Source organism: Protopterus annectens, chromosome 8.part0, assembly GCF_019279795.1.
Source record: "Protopterus annectens isolate FY-2018-M chromosome 8.part0, PAN1.0, whole genome shotgun sequence".
NCBI classification, from domain to species: domain Eukaryota; kingdom Metazoa; phylum Chordata; order Ceratodontiformes; family Protopteridae; genus Protopterus; species Protopterus annectens.
Window position 1 is genome coordinate 722,025,047 of NC_056741.1, and position 24,622 is coordinate 722,049,668.

At 39.5% G+C, this 24,622-nt stretch overlaps 1 protein-coding gene across 2 annotated transcripts in view; it reads left to right on the forward strand.

Annotated features, from left to right (window-relative positions):
* Nucleotides 1-24,622, forward strand: part of IRAK1 (interleukin 1 receptor associated kinase 1) — a 1,465,691-nt gene that overhangs the window by 1,175,250 nt on the left and 265,819 nt on the right. For both annotated transcript variants that reach the window (XM_044080171.1, XM_044080170.1), the window contains exons 7-8: nt 9,253-9,367; nt 12,326-12,441. In XM_044080171.1, the coding sequence (XP_043936106.1) occupies nt 9,253-9,367; nt 12,326-12,441 (231 nt within the window). The remainder of the gene's footprint in view (nt 1-9,252; nt 9,368-12,325; nt 12,442-24,622) is intronic.

The following is a 24,622-nucleotide window of genomic DNA, read 5'->3' on the forward strand; positions in this document are numbered from 1 at the left end:
GCAATCTCTGTCCTGCAGTTCAAATAAATTCTTGGCCTATGCTTGCTAATATGTTGATAACAAGAATGGAGAAAATCCTTCTGAGTCTAATCGGTGATGAACAAGTGGGTTTTATTAAAGATGAACCAAAGATCACTGGCATACTCTTAGATTTTGTAAAATGGACTGAGGAGGGAGGCCAGGGGAAAGGCATGCATTGTGTTCTGAATATTCAGAAGGCCTTTGACTGTGTCTCATGGGACTTTGACAAGGTGCCATTGGCAACAGATGGTTGAAGGGAGTGAAAAAGTTATGGCTGTATGTAAATGTAAGATTTACAAAAGAAGAAATGTTAAAAAATAAATTAAAATTATTAAATTAGTTATTAATTAAATTAGTTATTAATTAATGAAATGAATTATTAAATTAGAAATATTAAAAGGAAGAACCTGTCAGGCTGTCCATTATCACCAGGATTATTCTTAATGGTCATTGAGTGCTTGGTGCAGAGTAAGGGAAAGTTGGGTGAGGCAGAATAGTGGTAGGAAAAGGAGTGTTATTTACCTGTTTGCAGATGATTGCATAATGCTGCTTGAGGATATTACTGTACAAATGTTGGGGATATTGGAGTTGTTTTGTAGTTTGGTAGAGTGTCAGGGCTTCATTACTATCCGCAAAAGTCAGTTGTGATTAGAATTAGAACTAAACTGACTGAGAAATGTTCTGCACTCCCTGAAAAGTTGGGAGTGTGGGGAATATTTCGGGTTTAATGTTTATAAAACAGTAGCTGAGATTATAGACCAGAATTGGGCAGATTTGAAGGGAAGGATAGAGACAATGTTAGATGCATGAACTGGTAGATTTTCCACACTTGGGGGTATAAGTGAAATAGTTTACACAATGATACTTCTGCTTATACTTTAGTTTGGGTAGCATATGCAAATCAGCCCTCTAAATACAATTGTAGGATATAGCCAACTTGCTTGAGACAGATTTGTTTGGAAAAGCAACATAAGAATTGTGGAAAGACAGACATAGGGCTCACAGGAAAACTAGAGGATGGGGTATGCTGGATTTAGGTAATACATGACTGCTGTTAGTATTTTGCTAAGGCTGAGAGGCATAAATATTAAAAAATATGGAATGAATTGCTGGGAAAAGGGCTGTAAGGTTGAGGCAATAAACAAGGTTGTGGACAGCACTGACAGGATGATTCACACATTGCTAGGGTGTCAAATGCAGTTCACAGATGAATAAAACAGTAATAGGGATCTTACGGTAGAGCTGTTCTAAGGAGTTGGAGGAGTGGTTGGTGATTTGGGAAGAGAAGGGCATTAAAAAGGTGAGGGACCTGAGAAACGGAGATTTAAATGAATGTCAACCTTTCCCAGTTCTCATAGAGAAGTATCACTTACAGAAAGGAGATTGGCTGTTGTACTTGAGATTATTAGAGCTAGTAATGTTTGTATTCAGAAGAGCCCATATGAAGAACAAAGATAAGAGTAAAGATATAAGAGGAGAAAAAGTGAATTATGAGGTAGGCTTAGCTTTAGGAAAAAATTGGAGCCAGATCAAAAAGGAAGAATTGAAATCTTATATGGGCAGTTGGGAAACATGTATGTGAGTGGGCTTTTTGTAAACTGAGGGATCATTGGAGTAAAGAGGATGCAATATGGGCAGAAGAATGGTTTTGGAAAGGAATATTAGCAGTAATGAAAATATTAAAAGAGGTTGCCCTGTTGGGGATCAGTATAGAAGAATGCTACACAGGTGGAATAAAACCCCTGAAAAGATACACCAAGAAGGTTAGTATCTATTGTGAGAGTTGGAGATTTGTGAAGGAAAATATGCATCGGTTGCACATGGGATGGACATGTAGGAAGATTGTATCACTGTGGAAAGTGGCCAAAGAGTTCTAGAGTAAATTGCTGGAGATGATGTCATACTTATGTGAATTATGCCTTTTGGGGTGCATAAAGAGAAGGGATGGGCTGGAAATGAAAAACTAGAACTTCAACTGCTTGCCAGGAAAGTGAGACAGGTGATATTTATGATTTGGAAAGTAGAGGATCTGGAGTTTTATGCAGAAAGAGGAGTGAGAAGCTGGATGCAAAAACTATGGAGGGGACATGCATAATGGTTAGCTAGGAGGTGTAAGGGCGTGCTCGGTAATGGAATATAAATCAAAGAGGCAAGAGTAAGTGACAAAATGGGTGAAATTGTAGTTGTAGTGGGTCAGGAATGGTAGTATCAAGTGTAGGTAAAAGAATAAGATATATTGCTCTGCAACAGAGCTAACCTTCTGACTAGTCTATAGGCAGAAAAGTGGAGTACTGTAAGGGAGGAAACTTTTGGGGAAGGAATGATAGCATGAATTATGAGGGAGGGTGTTCTGGTTGTATGCATGAGGTGAGAATAAGTAGAGATGCAAAGAACCTTCATTCTGTTATAATAAGATGTAAATGCTAGATATTTATGTTGTATGTACTATCGCAAATCTGTTGTACAATATGCTAGTAAATGTGGAATGAACATTTTATATGCAAATGCCTATGTTACAATGTATTGTTGAAAAGTTTTGATATATATCAAAAGTAAAACTAGTAAAATTAAAAAAAAAAATGAAACACAGCCTTCCACCAGTCCAGAAACTTTAGACTTGAATAAGTTTGCAAGTGTCCTGATGATTCATAGTGATTCATGCCACTGCATAGAAGTCATCTGATCTATACTTTTATATATGCCACCAATGCATAAAAAAAAAATTCCAGAAGCAGAAGATGGTATGTTGTGTAGTTTCTCACAGAAGCACAATTATTACAGCTTGGCCTCCCTTATTGAAGTACATAAAACTAATCCTGGTTGTGGCCACTTTGACACTGTGGTCTAATGAGGAAATATTTATCCTGTCTCTTCCAAATACCTTCCTACCCCACTTACATTTTCCACAGGGTTGTGAACAGGAGCTGAAAGAATTAGGACAGCAACCTGAATGTAAATCCATATAGTCTGCAGTAAATAGCTAACTGCTTGTCTGACAGAGTCGATGTGGTTAGAGTTGCAGGTGCCACTTCTGAAAGTTAAAATAAAATGTTGTTATTGGTGCATCACAGGGCTCAGTGCTGGGCCATCTTCTACTGGCATTCACTTTTTAGACCTTCAGGTTAACACAGCTGTAAATATGGGCACGGCCAGCCTTAGGCATAGGTGAACTAGGCAACTGCCTAGGATATCGTACAGCCGGCCTCGTAAAGGGTGCAATTTTATGTATTTATTTATTTTAATTAATGTACTTTGTTATTTTGCAGTCTTCTCGGTGCCCTTCACTCAAAGATAGGGCGACGAGAAGATCACAAAATAGCAAAACCAAAGGGTGAAAGGAAGGGGGAAGCGCCCTCCCACTTTTATAGCTTTAGGGTGGCCAGGAGGCTGGCTTCAACAGGGAAAAAAAAAAGAATATTCTGCCATTGCTCACGGAACTTGTTAGTTCAGTGAAGAGAGGGGTTAAGGTCATGCATGCACGTGTAGCCATTCAGATTCAAAATAAGGTAAGTGTATGTGTGAGTCTATGTGTAATTTAAGCCGTTCATTTCTGTATGCGAGAGAAAGTCTGTGTGTGTGTGTGTGTGTGTGTGTGTGTGTGTGTGTGTGTGTGTGTGTGTGTGTGTGTGTGTGTGTGTGTGTGTGTGTATTTATGTAATTTATATTAGTCATTCTGTTAGTATGAGTATGTGTGTGTGTATGTCGCTGTGTGAGAGAGTATGTGTGTATATGAGTGCGTGTCTGTGTGTTGTTCTTCATCTGAGATTGTTACATATTCCTTATTCACCATACACAATAAAAACAAGTACATTAATCCTTCATTTAAATTGCTACTTTTGTATCAGCTGCCCAACTCATAGCACATATTCTAAGAATATTTTCTGCTACTTTGGCAGTAGCCAGTGGCAGAGGAACATATCAAAGAATATCAGATGATCCTTATTAGAATCAGTGTGCTGCATTTGAGAACCACACACTTTCTTAAGCTACGCAGTGGTGCAGCGGTTAGCGTTGTCGCCTCACAGCAAGAGGTTCTCCCGTTCGATTCTCGGCTGGAGCGCCTTCTGTGTGGAGTCTGCATGTCCTCCCCACAGTCGAGTGGCATTTAAAGGCATGCAGGTAGATGCGTGCGTGAATGGGTATGCCTTCTTTGAAGGTTGGGTGTCAGGCTGGCAACTCGGCACCGTAAAAATCCATTGCCAATCATTAGCGGACCGGAGTTCCGCTGTGGCGACCCCTAACCGGGAAAGGACAAGACACTTTCTTAAGTTAGCAAAGAACCATGACAATGAGATTGCATACTTCTGAACAAATAAAAGTGATTCCTGTGTTGATGATAAAAGGAGATTTTTGGATCACTTTTTTGTGTTTCCTGAAATTGTTACTTCTATGTAAGTTTCACAGTTTATTGTTTCATTCCAAAAGGTGTGTTAGACCGATCAGATACTCAGTCTATGCAAGATTATATATTATTTATCAAAAGGTCATTGGAAATGCTAGGTAAATGAGTTATGACTGCTTATGCCTTCATGCTAGTTCCTCCTTCTAACTTACCTAATGCCCGCTACTTAACACACTGTATGGAGTTGTGAGCTTCAAAGAAAAAAAGTTTACTGCTGCTCATGCTACGTCTGTTTTCAAAGTGCAAATAGCTGTTTTTTGTTTATCAAATGGCACACTGTATTGTAGAGTCTGAAAGCAGTGTTGGTAGCATAATTGCGTTTGGTGCAGAAGGCTGTGGATTCTACTCCCAAACCCTGGAAATGGAGTGCTGATATTGCAGTACCCATATGATTGCTGATTGTTTGCATTATACGGGGGAAAGGGGTTCTACATTCCTCAGTATGTCCTCCTTTGTATGAGATGCATAGTGACTTTGAACTTGTTGGTTTGTTATTTCCTATTGCAATATTACTAACTTACCAATTTTTTTTAATGTAATATAGGCAATTAATTCTTAAAGGGCAGCAGGCACTGAATTTAACATTAAAATGTAAAGTTGTTTGTCAGTAGCAACCTCTTCATTAGTTACAGATGTCTTTAATGTAGAATTATTCAGATGATTTTACTTCTACAGAGATTGTGCGTAGCGACTGATATTGGTGGATTGTAATTACAGAGTCTTGAGTGGCCTTTTATGGTTGAAATTTTCTTAAATGGGTAGTTATTGGTTCATACATTTTGTTTAATTTCTTATTAAAAGAATGTTTAAAACTACAAATTTAAAACCCATTCTAACAAGTGGTGCTGTATTACACAAGGAATATAATTTAATACAGTCAGGGAGGTGAATTAAAAAACAAATACATTTATGCATGGCCCTAAAAAGTGTGTGCAAGTAGTCTGTTTTGAAAACAGCCCAAACGTAAACTTAATCCTCCCCTGGCCAGATGCATTTTCTATGAATGTGGGTTTTCATGCTATTTTAATAAATGTGAGTTTTGCCGTTTCATTGAGTGTGAGTTTCAAGGGCAGAGAAGTTTACTGCTCATGCTTAGTCTGTACTCATTGTGAGACTGTATTGTTTGTTTAGCAAATGGCTATCCGTATTTGTGTTATTTTATTTCAATATCTGTAAACACTGTAAAAGTAAATAAGAAAACAGTATGCATACTGATAGATTTGAACAGTGTGTATGGTAACTGGTGAGAAATAGCCAAGTAATGGAACACTGGAATGGCTGGGGAGGAGGCTGCTGCTGGATGGTAGGGATTGCTGCAGGTGATTGGGATTGCTCTTGGGGGGACTGATCTATTACCCTGCCTAGGGCCCTATTTACACATGATCCAGTTCTGGTATTTAAATTAGGAAATACGTACACAAAGGTAGTTGAAGTTTAACTACATGACAAGGTATCTTTTTCTTCTTATGCATTTAAATGATTTAAGGAAATGACTGGAGTGGCTTTCTTGGGGAGTGATTTACCTGTGGGTGTGGCTCAAATAGAGGTGTTTCGTGAGTATGTTGTGGGTAGAGCGTAAGGGGTGCCGGAGCACTACTTCGCCTAGGGCACCATTTCAGCTAAGGCCGGCCCTGAATATGGGTGATGTTATTTGAACTTCCACTGATTCACAATTGCTCCATCATGGGATAGGCTATGTTAACAATTGCTGCAAGGGTGTTGTTCTCAAATTAAATGTGAAAAAATGTAATAGTACATTTTGGTAAACAAAACATTTCCACATTATGCCATAGGGACCCACCTCTCCAGTCATACACTTTTAAGGGATTTAGGCACATTTGTTGATAATTCATTATCTTTTGACTATCACATCTGGGTTGATAATGCATTATCTTTTGACTATCACATTTGGGCAGTGTTTTGGAAAACTTTTTATATGGCTCATTCGATTTCCAAAAACATCTCCTCTAAATCCACATATGTCGTAATTTCCCTTTACATATATCTCATCAGACACATTTTTGAATATAATTCCCCTTTTGGCATGTATTTATCTAAGTGTATCACTTGGCCTGAAAGATTTCAGGCATTACTAAATTTAAAGATAAATGGCCTAAAGGGCCTCAGTTATCCAGATAGCCTAGCAGCCCTGTCTCTGTACTTGGTCTCTTATAGACTCCTTTGTGGAGATTTATGGCTAGTTTTTTGAGGCAAGAAAAATCCAACCTTTATTGACCTGCTATATTTCTAGGCAGAACAGATGTTTCTCTAAATACCCAATTAAAGGAACTAAACCTTCACCAACAGATAAATAAAAGGTATTGGTTATCCCAATATAGTCCCCACCTCTGCTGCAAACTCCCACTTACATGTCAGGCAGATTGGCATCTTTGACACCTTCAAGGTAAAGTAAACCTTGGTAATATGATAGGCAGCCTCAAGTTCTCCTCCCTGGTCTGTCTTGTGTTGCACTCTTTGAGGGTAGAGGGAATTTTTAAATACATTTATTGGCTAGACTTGTAAAGATCTGTAGATTGATTGCCTCGTAGTTACCTGTATACCTATAAACATGCAAGTATAATCCCCCCTCAAATAATTCAGGTAGTTTTAGTATGTAGACACCATCATTTGCAAGCCAAGTTCTTGCTAGGATGTAATCAAGAATACTTAATTTTTCTTTTCCTTTCTGCTGCACTCAGCCTGGCTGTTTGAGACCTGGAACTTGTACAGGACATCTGCCAGTCATTTAGATGCTGGGTAAGGAAAAGACTTTTAAATACCATGCTTCACAGTATAAGCTGTCCTTGCCTTGCTGATCTGGGTAAGCAGCATTATCCTTTTTGAAAAGAATCATTGAATTTTTCCCCTTTGTGCCAGAAAAGAAAATGGGTGCTCCGTAATGTATGCTGTTGGAGTAGTCAGTCCATGGTCAATTGCAAGGTTCTTGTCGGAGGTGTTTTCACTGGTCATGACTTCTTCTGGCTGGATTTATTCTAGTGTTACAGAAGGAACCAAGAAAGTGTGAAGTACTATATTCATTGTGGACTAATGTCTGAGTGTGTGGTAAATAATAATGAGCTGGCCTGCTCTGACTAGGACACCATTTTATGGCCCTTTTCCCTCACAAGGTCCCATTGTTGTTTAACTTCATCTAACTTATTTACATACTTTTGCATATTATTGACTTCACCCCAGAAGCCAATTACTGCCTGCATTGTTCAGGCTTTCATAAGGTACAATTCTGCTAAATATAACCTGCATAAATGCATTTCAGGGTGAATTATGCCAACTGTTCTTGTTATACAAAAGGCATGCTTGTCAGAATGAAACCAAACTGTACACTCTGTTGGTATCTATGGGTTTACAGGGAGCTGCTGAAAGAACTTAGAACAAGAGAAATCTGGGCCATAGAGATTCACAAACCTGGCATCTGATGTACAGCATTTTGTTTCTTATTGCGGCATAAACACCGTGAAACATTAATATTTTGCTTTCTGCAGCTTCTGTACATCCTGGCCTTATTTCTCATTTTCTCAATGAATGTTGGGTACTAACCACTGTGGGCAATGAAATGAATCGCATTCAGAGTTATGTTGTTAGGCACAGGTCCATACCAATAATGTGTCTGTCATAGTGTTGGCATTTGTGTAGTCTGCCAAGCCTATAGTGGTTTTAGGATCCTTGGTACATACTAAGCTTATGACCAAAGGGCCTTCAAGAACCTTAGCCACGACATCTTAGTATTGAGAGTAAATTAGTCACCCAGTAAGATTTTTCCATGCACCCCTCACATGAACTTAGTCTCCCATCCAATCTGGTCTTGTTTTGAAAGCAGCTAGGGTATTACTTTGATGTGAAAGAGTTTATTCCAAAGGCTGCTAGCATATGCCATGCACACCAACATTACACTTTCTAAAAATTATTTATTTTGTGCAAGCCAGTGTAATATAATTTAAATTAATAAAAGTCGGGCTTGTTTTTATCATAGTTTGTAGTTCTATATTTTGCCAAGTGCCATTGTTAAGGATGCCTGGTTTAGTGACTAAAGGTTTTTTGTTTCTTAAGTCTGTCATATCAGGTTTGTCATACTTGAAAAGGTATACTGTCCAAAGGGATGCACTGCTCAGGACTGAGGGAGGTCTACATTCTTGAAGTTGGTATACATTTCCAGAAAACCTGGATACGAGGCCACCCTTAACAAACAACACTCACATAATGGACAGTTCAGTGATGGACATTTCCCAAAAGCATATTTTACCAAACACTTTGCTGAATACCTTCCAGAATCACAGTTCCCTTAAAGGTGCACCTTATAACTGTTTACTGACTTTTTTGCAATTCTTCCCATTAAATTAACCAGGTTTTTCAATTCTTCTCATTAAATTAGCCAGAACAACTATCAGACTGTCTACTGGAAAGGAAGTACTTGGGATTTGTGGTAGTAGAACTTGAGTACTTTGCTATCTTTGAGCTGACTGACTAACTTTTAGGGAATTGCGTTTCTTGCAAGTGTTTGACCATTACGCATCAGTCAGAACTATCTTAGGAACTGTGAATTGATTTAGGGAATAGTTCTGTACTCATGGCACCTTCATTCCTGTTTTTTGCACATTGTTTGACATTATATAGTTATAGCTAGATTATGTACCATCCAGAAAGCTTAGCTTAGTAGCATTTCAATGACTTTACTTGTTTTATTGCAAAAACTACTGAACCATAGTTAGGAATTAAATGCCTCTAACATAAATAAAATTACAATTAATAAGGTCTGTTTGCTAGTAGATGTTGAAACATTCTTGTCTAATGATAGGAGTGTTTTGTTTTTTCAGGTACCGACATCCCAACATTATCGACTGTGCTGGATACTGTGCAGAAAAAGGCCTGTATTGCCTGGTTTATGCATACATGCCAGGTGGCTCCCTTGAGGACAGACTTCATAGCCAGGTATTTCAAAATACTGCTGTAGTGTGGTCTTTTGTCTGCAACTATGTTAACAATTTTTCTGGTGGTCAGTGATTACAGAAATAGTGAACATTGCCAGTATTTTTAGTAAAAGAGCCAGATAGGTAACAAAAATCTGTCTCTAGGCTAGGCCCAGCTGTTTGAATTCAACTACCTGCTTAAGTGAGGCAACGATAGACACTTCAGTTATTTAAAAACTGACTAAAAGAACAACTGTTTGAGAACACCAAGTGCTTTTGCTTCCATGACAATGGCTAGGTGTTGCAGCTCACACTGTAGTAACATCTTTCTCATAAAGATAAACTTTTAATAAATAACCACTGGTTGAATGCCTACCTTAACTGTACATACTGTAGATAATATCACTTGCATTTTAATGACATTCAAATGTATTCTGTAAACATTTGTATTGAATTAGGTACACTGCTGTGTTTTCTTTAGTCTGTGTATAATTTTGTGTTTGTGTCTTGCACTGTAGTGTCCAGGTCATGGGTAAAATAGTCTGTGACCAATCTATTTACCAAGTTTGCAGACTGAAGTAAATAAATAAGGTGGTCAAATACTGTTATTATGAATTTAGTTAGATGGTGTGGCACAACAGAGGCAGACACGCTGCAGGAATCTTGAAAAAAACATGTTTTGGATACCTTTGTGCCTTAACTACATGATATGCAGCCCTGGCATTATGGCTGATTTTCTAGTTCTGTGTCATTTCTGGAAATAGGCAAGCATAGCTGCTTTCCTCATTAAACACTTTTCCCAATCCTTTCTGTTTTGTCATTACTATCACCTGTTGCTAATAGTCAGAGCCTTAAATCACAGTTACTGTACCTTGGAACACCTTTGCAATACTTAGAATCCGCTTTCACTGTCTAGTAGTTTCAGTTTGCTTGTCAGCCAAAGCTGAGGCTACCTTATCATTAAGGTAGCATTTTATTTTCCATGTGTTTTTCACTACCTGTTTGTGATCACACTGATGTTATTTCCAGAGTAGATGTAAAATATAGCTGTACTTGCATTGACTCATTTTCAAAAAAAAAAATCATGTTTTCATATATAGGGAGGTGCTTTCACTGTAAAACCCACTGCTTCCCTTAAGTCTCTAGTACTTAGCCTTGTGGTGTAGTATTTCTGTAGATAGAGCTGTTTACTTTCTCATGGTCAGAGTTCATTTTTAGTTATGACTGCTGGCATGGTATTAAAGACATGTTGCTATTTACTCATTAGGCTTTTCCATACATGTCAAGCAGAGAGCCTCTTTGGCCCTCTTCAAAAGGAACCTTGATGTTTGTATGAGAGATAGGAAATTCACCCCGGGGATCACGTCAGTCGCCCTGCTAGACAGGGGTCCAGGGAAGTAAATACTGTGGGAAGAAATAGCCAGGGAATTGTTATGGCTAGGCTTGTACAGGCCTTAGGGCCGATAGCCTAGTACCAACCTATGAACCACCTACGCCAGATGTTGAGAAGGTAGACATTTTGTTTGTTCAGATTCTTACTGTAAGTTTTTTATTAGTGGAGTTTGTAGATAACATGTTAATTTTTATATTTCAAACCTGAGGTGGTGTCTGAAAGGACTCGGATATAATTAGCACACCCAGGTAGTTATTAAGTTAACTGGATTATGCTGTCATATGTAGTACCAACAGATTCTTAAGCAGTTTCTCAGGTGATCCTTCTGGCTTTCAGTTTTTGGTCTAACAATGTGGCTGTTGTTACTGCTGCTCCATGTGTCATTCTTTTCATTATCATAACTGTTGGATACTTCATTGTACTGTTCTGCATGTCATACTGTTGTGTGCCTGAATATATTTATAACTATTACAAGCATGTGGGCTCTGTTTTAGACAAATATATATTTAAACCTTGTAGCTTGTAAACATAAATACCAGGATTTTATGTGAGCTTACATGTGTGTGTGTGTGTGTGTGTGTGTGTGTGTGTGTGTGTCTGTGTTTGTCTCGCTCTCTCTATACATATAAATGTATAAAATATGCTTGTATGGGAACCCCTAATTTAGTCAACTGTCATTAATGTCATCTGTTTAGTCAACACAATTTGGACAACTAAATAGATGGTCGACAAGTGTGCAAGATCAACAGTTCCTGGGAATGGGGAATGTGACCATTCCCCAGTGATTGTGCAGTGTCACAGTTAGTATACATAACTGGTCGGGGCTTCCTGCAAAAAACAATGTTTTGACTTTTTTCTATAGATTTCTTTGCATGCTCAGAGGGTATTCCTGAGTACATACATAGTACCCTCCCCACATTTGCATTGTCGAACTTTTGTTGTTAACATTGATGTTAACATTTGGGTATTTTGATCATTTTATATATACCTATATTTATATCCACTCATATATAAAATATAAACAAGAAAGGAGAGCATTTTATTGAGCATACTTACAGAACATTGATCCTTCAGTCAGTTTTAAAATATACAAAGAGGCCCATATAGAAAAAAAATAATGAAACAACTAAGGTAAGGAGAAAAAACTACTTAAAAGACAGCTGCAGTAACATGCAATCTGTGACACCAAAATGAGCACTGTAAAGCTGGGGAGATCTGACTATTTTTTTCTGTTGTGCAAGAGTATCTGTGAAATTATAGACATGTTAGGCAGGTACTACAGGGCCTTATATTAGCACTGAATGCTTAATTAAACACACATTTTAATTCATTTTGAAGTCTGCTGTAAACTGGCACTTTTCTTAAGCCTACAGTTGAACTTATACTTGATGTGGCTTGGTTAATTATTACTGTTCTCTTAGAGTTAAATGATAACTTTACTTATTTTTGTTTAACCAGTCTTTACTGAGTAATTGCCAAATTAATTTTAATGTCATGTTGCTTTTCAAAGGAAGGATTGTCATTTTTGAACATTTTTTGAATTTCACTTACTAATGCTTTCATTCTCTCCCTCATTTCATTGCATAGGGTAGTTTACCTGCTCTCTCTTGGCAACAGCGAATATACATTCTGAAGGGAACAGCACGTGCTATTAATTTTCTGCACAGTAGTAACCCAAGTCTCATACATGGGGATGTGAAGAGGTAAGTATTTGAAGTTGTCAGGGTGAATCAGGTAAAACTGGGCATTCATCACAGATGTACTCTGAGAAAGTTAAATACATCCTCCACTCATGTGTACATGCACCTAACACACAATATTTGATTTCTTAAACACCTTTATTGAATTATCACTTGTGACACAGGCAATTTTACATTTATATAAAAGTAATCAAACTGTATTAACAAATTAACATTAACAGACATTATACTTCACATGTATTGCTATATATTAGATAACCTAAGCAACATTACATAAATTATTCAATTCCTGCCCCTTTTTAAAAAAAGAAACATCTTTATTAAACCATCACTTATGACATAAGCAGTCATACTATTTATATAAATGAAAACAAACCACACCGACACAATCTTAGCTGCAAGCAGTTTACATCACAAACCATACTGACACACACCCAACTGCAAACATTGTTCATCAGTTATAATCTACCCAATCATTTTCAGTCAAACATTACATATCCAATTTAATGTATCGTTCCCACAGTTCCCATTTTTTCTATGTAGTTTGCTCTTACTCTTTTCTAAAAATCTCAGTTCCAGTTGTTTTATCTCTGTTACTATATTCACTACTTCTAATATAGTTGGTTTAGATTTTGATTTCCATTTTCTAGTAATTGCTTTTTTGGCAGCCACCATAATTAAACATAGCAAGGCCTTACCATGTCTAGGGAATTCTGATTCTGTATCATTGCTCAGAAAAATCATCTCTCTTTTCATACCATTCCACCCACCCATCATCTCCGACAGTGCATCCTGCAGAAAATCCTTAAAGTACACCAACCCACTGCACCCCCAGAAAATATGTTCCCAAGTACCTCTTTCTTCCCTGTCACACCCTCCAACATTTGCTATCTACCTGAGAAAAAATTCTCTGGAGTCTACTTGGTGTATAAAAATATCTATGTAAACATTTTCAAGCAAAAATCCTAAATCTTATAGCTTTTATAGCATATTTGGAAGACATACATATATCCTGCATTGTTTCTTGTTGAATTGCTTATCCATTCTCTCTTCCCAATCATTTTGTAACCTCCTGTGATTGCTGCTTATATTTATCATGCAGTGTTTTATGTGCTCTACTAATTATTCCTTTTTAATGGCAGCTTCTGTTCTAGATTCTACTAAAAACTCTACCAGTGCTGATCTTTCATTTAGGACCTACCAATTTTGGTGCTTATCCAGTTTCTCTTCCCAATCATTTTGTAAGCTCCTGTGATTGCTGCTTATATTCATCATGTAGTGTTTTATGTGCTCTACTAATTATTCCTTTTTAATGGCAGCTTCTGTTCTAGATTCTACTAAAAACTCTACCAGTGCTGATCTTTCATTTAGGACCCACCAATTTTTTTCTCTTTGCCTATACTCTGATATCAATCCTTGATAAGGAAGGCAGTCTCTAGCCTGCAGTCCAAATAAATTCTTGGCCTCTTCCCAGTATATTACCTTTACCTCTCTAGTTATTTGCTCCCAATGCCTTGGTTCCTTTGCCAGTTTTCTCCAATAAATTCCAGCCCCCCTTGCCTATTGTCTATATCCCTAATTGCAGTCATCCCTATCTGCAGATTCTCCTTTCTGTATTCTCTGATTGGCTTAGTTCTTAGAATACTTTCTGCTACTTTAATGATATAATATTTTGTATGATTATTGTTATTCTCCTTAAAGGCCTTCATCCAAAATCTCAGTCTCTTCTTGTTTCTTGAGCTTCCCGCCACTTCAACATTATCATATCCCACTTTGAATTATAGTTTTCTGCTTGTGCTATGTATAGGAGCCTTAACTGTGTAGCTCTGAAGTACTCCTTCAAATTAGCTAATCCCAATCCACATTGTTCTACTGGAAGTTCAGCACTTTATTAATTGCTATCCACAACTTCTCCTCTGGTTGATAAAAATATGCCTTGGCAACTTCTTCCCCTAAATTGGTGGTCTGTGTTAGTTTATTTTGGGTACACTTGTCTTTAGTAATATTAAGTGGACCGTTCTCTTGATTCAACAGCCAAAGGAAAACAGACTGTTACTTCTATTAAGTATGAATGATAGGATGGCTCTTAACTGGGTGTACTGGGCTTTTTTGTTTGGGGTGCAGGGAAAATCTGAGTATCCTTGAAAATTTTAAAGGAGCTGTATGTACATGCAAAGCTCCAAAAGAAAATGTCATGTGGACTGTCTCCTCAACTTTTCTTAATTAGGGGAACAAGACAAATATTCACACTTTGGCCCATTTTAATTTCATTTTATTTAGTCAGTGTCTTAGAAATGAAAAAAATACTCACTCAGCATTTTAGAGAATCCAGTAATACTTTTGGCAACTGGCAGAGCATATCTTTTTGACTCTGTGTTGTTGTTCATTAAGGCCACCCTAGCTAATGTGAAACTGGTGTTTTAGCTTATTGGGGGTGAGTGATGTGTAGGTAGGGTAGTACCCATTAGAATAATAAATAGATTTCTACCAGGCAGGATCAGTAAGGTACATAGCTGTTGGTCAGCCAAGGGGTTGGGATTTTGGGACAAGCTGTGAAAGGAGGGTATAGCCCAAGTCCTCATTTCAAGACCTAGAGTAGTAATAGTAGATCCAGTGACTCTGAGGTAGCAAGTTAATTGATTATATTTCCAGACAACTGTTGATGGGCGCAGCTATCATTTAAGGTTGATTGCTATCCATGAAGAGATTGTTTTCTTGAGTACAAATATCTGTTTTGGAGTCCATCTCACATCTGATGATTCCACTGTGGTTTATATGAAAACAGATGTCAGGGTCTCAGCTGAAAGAAGAGCAAATGAGGAAGACCCTAACTGTGCTTCTTCATCTTCAAAGTCATATATAATACTCCCTTAACTGCAATTCTGTAGCTGCAAATTCATACTTAATATCAGTAGGTTCATAGTTTTATAGCTTTGTATTAGGCTAACTGCCCATGTGGGCCATTTTAAGCCTCGCCAGTTGTCCCATTTGAGAATCAAAACCTGCACTTTGTGTCTGTAAGGTTAACACTTTAACCATTATGCCAAACTGCATCATAAAGTGCTATCATCTTCAATAACCACATCGCCACAACAGTCAGGAAATCCTTCTGTGTGGCACACCTCATCACTAAGGGCTTTTCATCCTGAAAAAAGGAGGTCATTGTCCCGCTGTACTCATCCCTCATTAGACCCATTATAGAATACAACACCCTGTTTGGTATGTACCTCTCAAGACATCTGCAACTGGAAAGGCTACAGAAATACCTCACTAAATTAATCACAGGCCTCAAGCAGATGCCCTATGCTGACCATCTAAAAAAACTCCAGCTATACTCTGTTGCATATCGTCTACTCAGAGGCGATCACTGCTTAACATACAAGGCCATGTCAAACCCAGAGCTGTTGGAAATGCTACACTTACAGAAATCCCAGTCCCTCAGAGCCACACGCTCCAGGGATCTAAACCTTGTAATCAGAATAAAACATGCTGGAGGGATAGGTTCTTAACCCAGAGACTCCCCAGACTCTGGAATAGACTGCCCATACATGTCAAGCAGAGCACTTCTTTGGTCCTCTTCAAAAGGAACCTTGACGATTGAATGGGAGATAGGAAATTCACCCCGGGGATCATGTCAGTCGCCCTGCTAGACAGGGGTCCAGGGAAGTAAATATCATGGGAAGAAATAGCCAGGGAATTGTTATGGCTAGGCTTGTATAAGCCCTAGGGCCAATAGCCTAGTACCAACCTATGAACCTATAAACAGTTCCAGTGGCACTCATTTTTCTCAGTTTATGTTTTCACAGATAAATACAAGACATGTTGCTCTTGTGGACCATTTTAACTTTTCTTGGTGAAAATCTAATGCAGTACTTTTTGTTTGACAGCTAAATACCTTAACCATTATGCTAAGTTTGTAGAATCAAACCCTGTACATTGTATTTGTGAGGTGAAGACCTTACCATTATGCCAAACCTCCCTTCAGTATTGCATGGGGAAGTGCTGTTCATTAGTAGGAGAATGGTAGCATGTATGTTAGGGGTGTGATAGGTTGCAGAACTACCTAGATGAATCTAAGGAGTTAATTTCCAGTCTTTGGCCAGGCAGATGAGTATGGGGTCATGGTCTCCTCTTTCTATAGCTCTGTAACAAAACCAGGTGGTCAAAAGCAAATCCATTACTGGGGAAGCACTGCTCACAACCAAAAAGGTAAAAATAAAATAAAAGATTATTAAAGAAAATGGGTGAAACTGAATTTTTTATTTATATGATAGAAAACAAAACAAGAGGTTAATCTCAAAGTGGCATGCATGAGAACTATACGTATCAATCAGAAGAGCTTAAAAAAGACTGTGAAATGAGAATGGAAAGGCAATATACAAATAAATAATGGCACAGTATTTGCATGGCTCCCAAGTGTGCAAGAAAATCTAGGAGGTGTAGGATTTTTGCACAGAAGTGTTTACATAAGTAAAGTATTGTATACCCCAAGTAGACTTAAGAGACTTTTTCAACCAGTAGTTAATAAATGTAGGAGGTGTGATAGGAAAACAGAGGGGTACTTGGGAGCATGTTTTGGGGAATGCAAAGGGTTAGTAGATAGTGTAAAATACCTTCAGTGTGCTTTATCAGAAACATTGGCGGAGCAAATTATTGTAACTAAGAAAAATGATTCTTTTGAGATGGAGGACAGAAACTGAATTGTCTAGATATAGTAAGACTCACAAAGTTAAATGCTGTTGGCTGTCAAAAAAGTAATTACTAGAAAATAGAAATCAAAACCTAAACCAATTATAAAAGAATTATATGTTATAAAGGAGATAAAACAATTGGAGGTATGATTTTTAGAAAAAGGAATGTGCAAACTACATAGAAGTAAATGGAGTCTATGGGAACAGTACATGCTGAATAATAATCAGAAGAAGGAGGGGTGAAATTTCAGGAAAGGCAGGACTTGAATAATCTCTGTAATGTTAAATTGAATAATAATTGTTAAGAAAAATACTATGTATGTATAATGCATGAGAAGAAAAAAAATGTAATGGTTTATTTTCTCTCTTAGAACTGAATGTGTACTTGTATCACTATGTAATATGTGATGTTGATAAAGGTGTTTAAAAAGTGGCATATCTGTGGTCTATTAATATCATTTACATCCAGGTGAGCTCTGGTATCTTGAAAGGTGTTTGTGAGGACCTTTTGGCATTCTTCCTAGGTATTTTCCTTTTTATTTCCTTCTTCCGTTCATACATAAGTAAATGATTATTCTACTCCCCCATCCCTTTCCTCGAACAAAGAAGCTGCTTGGAGTTGGGACTGTTTAGGATGCTGACCTTACCTGTATTTCCTTTTACTTGTGATGTAAGAGTTCTTTCCCTTTCTCTTGATATCTTTCTTCTGTCTTGCTTGGTTTTGTCTGATTCATTAAGTGGATTGGGATAATACTGCTTGTTTGTATCTTATGTATTACTGCTTGTGCTTATCCATATGCCTGTTATCTTTAAAACTAAAATGGCAAATGGCTATGCTTCAAGTAAATGTTAATTTCTTTGTCATTCTGTAACCTGAAAACTGCTTTGAGTGTATATCCTTATTTCTATTTTTGATATATTTGCTCACTGAATTCATGTTGCATTCATATAGTTATAATAAGGAAAAAGCAATTCACACAAAACAGTTTTTATCTCAAAAGAATCTACATTCATCATCATCTTCTTTCGGCTGTTCCCGTTAGGGGGGTCGCCACAGCGGATCATCTGTTTCCATTTCTTCCTGTCCTCTGCATCATGCTCTTTCACACCAACCGCCTGCATTTCCTCTCTCACCACATCAATAAACCTTATCTTAGGCCTTCCTCTTTTCCTCTTACCTGGCAGCTTCATCCTTAGCATCCTTTTCCCAATATACCCAGCATCCCTCCTCAGCACATGTCCAAACCAGCGCAATCTCGCCTCTCTGACTTTGTCTCCAAACTGTCCAACTGGAGTTGACCCTCTAATATACTGATTCCTAATCCTGTCCATCCTAGTCACACCCAGTGCAAATCTTAACATCTTTAACTCTGTCACATCCAGCTCTGACTCCTGCCTTTTCGTCAGTGCCACCGTCTCCAACCCATATAACATAGCTGGTCTCACTACCCTCTTGTAGACCTTCCCTTTCACTCTTACTGGTACCCATCTGTCACAAATCACTCCTGACACTCTTCTCCACCCATTCCACCCTGCCTGTACTCTCTTCTTCACCTCTCTTCCACACTCACCATTACTCTGAACTGTTGATCCCAAGTATTTAAACTCATCCAACTTTACCAACTCTACTCCCTGCATCCTCACCATTCCTCTGCCCTCCCTCTCATTTACACACATATATTCTGTTTTAGCCCTGCTGACCTTCATTCCTCTCCTCCCTAAAGCATATCTCCACCTCTCCAGGGTCTCCTTAACCTGGTCCCTACTCTCACTACATATCACAATGTCATCTGCAAACATCATAGTTCATGGGGCCTCCTGTCTGATGTCATCTGTCAACCTGTCCATCACCACTGCAAATAAGAAAGGGTTCAGAGCTGACCCTTGATGTAATCCCACCTCCACCTTAAACGTATCTGTCACTCCCACAGCAGTCCTCACCAATGTCACACTACCCTCATACATATCCTGTATCACTCTTACATACTTTTCTGCCACTCCCGACTTCCTCATACAATACCACAACTCCTTTCTAGGCACCCTGTCATATGCTTTCTCTAAGTCCACAGAGACACAATGCAACTCCTTCTGACCTTCTCTGTATTTCTCCAACAACACTCTCAGAGCAAGTATTGCATCTGTAGTGCTTTTCCGTGGCATGAAACCATACTGCTGATCACTAATCATCACCTCCCTTCTTAACTTAGCTTCCACTACTCTTTCCCATAACTTCAAGCTGTGACTGATCAGTTTTATCCCTCTGTAGTTACTGCAGCTCTGCACATCACCCTTATTCTTAAAGATAGGTACCAAAACACTTTTTCTCCACTCCTCAGGCATCCTCTGACTTTCCAAAATTTCATTAAACAATCTGGTTAAAAATTCCACTGCCATTTCTCCTAAGCACCTCCATGCTTCCACTGGTATGTCATCTGGGCCAACAGCCTTTCCATTCTTCATTCTCTTCATAAGCTGTTCTTACTTCCCCCTTGCTAATCTGTTTCACTTCCTGATTCACTATCCCCACATCATCCAACCTTTTCTCTCTCTCATTCTCTTCATTCATCAGCCCTTCAAAGTACTCTTTCCATCTACTCAACACACTTTCCTCACTTATAAGTACGTTTCCCTCACTATGTTCCTTTATCACCCTTACCTGCAGCACATCTTTCCCAGCTCTGTCCCTCTGTCTAGCCAATCAGTACAGGTCCTTTTCTCCCTCTTTAGTGTCCAATCTCTCATACAACTCTCCATATGCCTTATCTTTAGCCTTCGCCACCTCTCTCTTTGCCATGCGCCTCATCTCCTTATACTCATGTCTCTTTCTTCATCTCTTTGACAATCCCACTTTTTCTTCGCCAGCTTCTTCCTCTGCATACGCTCCTGTACTTCCTCATTCCACCACCAGGTCTCCTTGTCCTCCTTCCTCTGTCCAGATGTCACACCAAGCACCTTTCTAGCAGTCTCCCTTACTAGCTCTGCTGTAATTACCCAGCTATTTGGTAACTCTTCACTGCCTCCCAGTGCCTATCTTAACTCTTCCTGAACTCCACTTCACAATCACCCTTTTTTAACTTCCACCATTTAATCCTTGGCGCTGCTTTCACACTCCTCCTCCTCTTCTTGATCACCAACATCATCCTACAGACCACCATTCTATGCTGCTTAACAACACTTTCCCCTGTCACCACTTTACAGTCTCCAATCTCCTTCAGACTGGCTATCCTACATACGATATAATCCACCTGTGTGCATCTTCCCCCACTCTTGTACGTCACCCTATGCTCCTTCCTCCCTCTTCTTAAAATATGTATTCACCACAGCCATGTCCATCCTTTTCGCAAAATCCACAATCATCTGACCTTCTGCATTCCTCTCCTTAACACCATACCTACCCATCACTTCCTCATCCCCTCTGTTCACTTCACCAACATGCCCATTGAAGTCCACTCCAATTACTAGTCTCTCACTCTTGGGTACATTCACCACCACTTCATCCGACTCACTCCAAAATTTTTCTTTCTCATCCATCGCACACCCAACTTGTGGAGCATATCCACTAACAACATTCATCATAACACCATCAATTTCAAGCTTCATAAACATCACTCTGTCAGACACTCTCTTCACCTCCAAAACACTCTTGGCATACTGTTCCTTTAGGATAACCCCTACCTCATTTCTCCTGCCATTTATACCATGATAGAATAATTTGAACCCGCCTCCTATACACCTGGTCTTACTTCACTTCCATCTGGCCTCTTGCACGCACAATATATCAGCCTTCCTTCTCCCCATTATATCAGCTAGCTCTCTCCCTATACCAGACATACTGCCAACATTCAAAGTTCCTACCCTCACTACTGCACTCCTAACCTTCCTCCTCTCTTCCTGCCTTCGGGCATGCCTTCCCCCTCCTCTTCTCCTTTGGCCAACAGTAGCCCAATTTCCACCAGCACCCTGTTGGCTAACAGTACTGGTGGCGGTCATTGTTAACCCGGGCCTCGACTGATCCAGTATGGAAATATAAAATGCTCTCCGCATAAGTAATTTGGCAGAGGTTTTACGTCGGATGCCCTTCCTGACGCAACCCTCCCCATTTATCCGAGCTTGGGACCGGCACAAAGAAATGCACTGGCTTGTGCATCCCCAGTGGCTGGGTTTCAAAAGAATCTACATTGTGTCTCAATACTAGTGAGTAGGAACTGTTTAACTGTGCTTCTTTGGTGCCTGAACATAGAGTGGGAAGTGTTGTGAACATTTTTGAATTTTTCAGAGTACCGATTAGTTTCAAAATGAAACTTATAAGCATGATATATGTTTTCAAATGCAGGTTATGGTCTTTCTCAGTATATTTTTACTGGTTTCTGAATAGCTGTTCTGGAAGTGCTTCAGAGGAAAAGGCATAGCAATTCTGATACCCAAACATTTATTCCTAAAGATGTCTTAAGAGCAAAATGCTCTATGCTACAAAGCTTTGATCTCAGTTTTCTTATTCCTTGAGAATTGCTTTCAGGTTTCTCAGATCATTTCTTATCCTGTATTTAGAGACTTTAATTCAGTAGTTCATATATCTCAAGTGAGGGATTTTCTGCTTCTTAGTCATGCACTCTTGATTTATCTGAGCCTTGCTGTTCAGCTTCTATACCTTTGCAACTACTGCTAACAAGTTATTTGTATAGCTTTAGAGTAAACTGACATGGTCTACTAAGGTGTGCATTCAGAAAATCTGAATTATGATTGGATCTGTTAATCCAAAGACAGTTTACTATTAAAATGAGGAAGGATGGTTCGGTGAATACGGGAATGTCGAATGCCAGATGACTGATTCCCATATTGCTGACCATCATGTCTGCGAGCGTCCGTTGTAGCGAGTGCTTCGGTGCATTTACTTAGAAGTGGCCGATGTTACGACTGCAGCGCGTGGTACAATGCAGAATGAGAAATTTACCCTTTTCCGTACTGTAGTGTGATCTCTGAGTTGCAATATAGAAGTTGCAGAGGGTGTGGTGGGCACAACCCCCCTGCAAAAACGTGATTAGAGTGCCATGCAGTACTGCACTGGTATGTTAGTACTGCTGAAAAGGTGGCAAGTAACTGTAAGGAATGTTAAGTGGAGGATTGGCTGTATTATTTAAAAATGTTTCAGGTTCAAAATCTTCACACTGGTTTTGAACCAATGACTTTTGCAACATTTTTTTGGCCTAATTAATATTCCACACATCACTCCTGTGAATCGCTGTTTTGATATCTTTACATTTTGAACTTCGAACTTATGATTGTATCAAGCCCTAACTTTCTAGCCCAGCGATTCCTGGAGTTCATAAATTCAAATGCCATGGAACAGCTAGTCACTGTTCCCATGAGAGGAGAAAATATACTAGATCTCATTGTCACAAACATGGGGACAAAATGCTCCACACCGGAAGTATATCCCTCATTGGTGAGATCTGATCATAAACTAATCTCACTGGAAATCCACATCCCGCCCCCACCCCAAACAAAAAAGACCATAGTGAAGAACTTCTCTAAAGCAAACTTCACACTACTCAAGACTGGTGTGGTATCCTTCAAGGCCCCTGAGCCAGTGGAAACCACAACCCAAGCTGCGGAAGCCCTTACAAATGCCTTCTATGAACACCTCCAGGACTGCATGGATCAGGCAATCCCAAATAAAACCAAGACTCTTTCCACAAAGGGCAAACGTCCAGTCTGGTGGACCCCAGCCATTAACAAACTTTACAATAAGAGGAGAAAGCTATTACATGATAGAACAAAATCCATAAAAGGGAAGTCACCCTTGATCATTATTAGTAAAAAAATATGAGCACTCATAAAATCAACTAAGGCCAATTTTGAGAGAAATATTGCCATGGATTCAAAGGACAATCATAAGGCCTTTTTCAGCTATGTTAGGAACCTGGGTGGAAACTCCCAGATATGCTCAGAATTAGTCCAAAATGATACAAAAATCACTGAACCCACAGACATTGCCAACATACTGGCAGACAGGTTCAGTGCAAACTTCACCCCCCTCTCCCCCCCTAAAGGAGAGATAACTATCCCAGCCGAGTGTAGCTTCCCGGACATCTCAAATGCGCAGGTGAAAGCTGCTCTCTCTAAAGCTAAAACACAGCATCAATGGGACCGGATGGTGTCCCCGGCTGTGTGCTACACGAGCTAAATGAGGAATTAAACCCGCACATAAGGCAGCTGTTTAATCTCAGCCTTACCAAAGGATATGTGCCCAAGGAGTGGCGTACGGCAACTGTGGTCCCACTCCACAAAGGCGGCGCCTCTACGGACCCTGGTAATTACCGCCCCATAAGCTTAACAAGTCTAGTCTGCAAAGCTGTGGAGAGGATCATAATGGAGCTCATAAACAAAGATATAGGGGACTTGCAGACATTGGACCCGACCCAGTTTGGCTTTGTCAAGGGAAGATCATGCCTTTTGAACTTGGTCGACTTCTTCGAAACAGTCACCAAGGCCATTGATGAGGGAAAGGCAGTCCATACAGCCTACCTTGACCTTGCAAAGGCTTTCGACACAATACCCCACTCGGGTATTGTAGAAAAACTTACCAGCTTAAATGTAAACCCATATGTCACAAGATGGGTTGCAAACTGGCTTAAGGACAGAACCCACAGGGTTAGAGTTGCTGGAGCTATGTCAGACTCCAAGCCGGTCACAAGTGGTGTCCCACAGGGCTCGGTCCTTGGCTCTATTGTTTGGCATCTACTTCTCAGAAGTACAGGCCAACATGGGAGGACTTTGGCTGACAAAGTTTGCAGACGACTGCAAACTGGGCGCCATAGTGGAAAGTGCATCGGACACGGATATCCTTCAGAAGGGACTCACGGAAACAGATAGCTGGTGCCAGAGCCATGGCCTGAAGTTAAACGCCAAAAATGTATAGTCATACCCTTCGGGAAAAACAAGGTAACCCCAAGCTACCATATAGGTGGCAATCCACTAAGCACAGAAGAGGTTATCAGGGACCTGGGGACCCAGGTTGACAGTGGCCTTTCTTTTGACACTCACGTTGCTAAAGTGGTTAGAAAGACCTTCTACATTGCCCACCTGATCATGAAGGGATTCACATCCAGATCTAGTGAGGTCATTGTTCCCCTGTACTCTTCACTTATCAGACCAATGATCGAGTACAATGCCCCATTTGGGATGTATCTCACCCAACATCTGCAGCAATTGGAGAGACCCCAAAAGTTCCTCACCAAAAGGATAAAGGGACTCCAAAATCTGTCATATGCTGCCAGATTGAAGAAACTCCAGCTCTATTCAGTCGCATACCATCTGCTCAGAGGTGACATGTGCCTGACATACAAGGCCATGTCCAACCCGGAATTAATGGACATGCTCCACCTCAAAAAATCCAAATCTACCAAAACCACTAGAGCAAGCGACTTAAACCTTAGCACAGATATAAATAGGACGTGCTGGAGGGATAGATTTATCACTCAGAGACTCCCTAT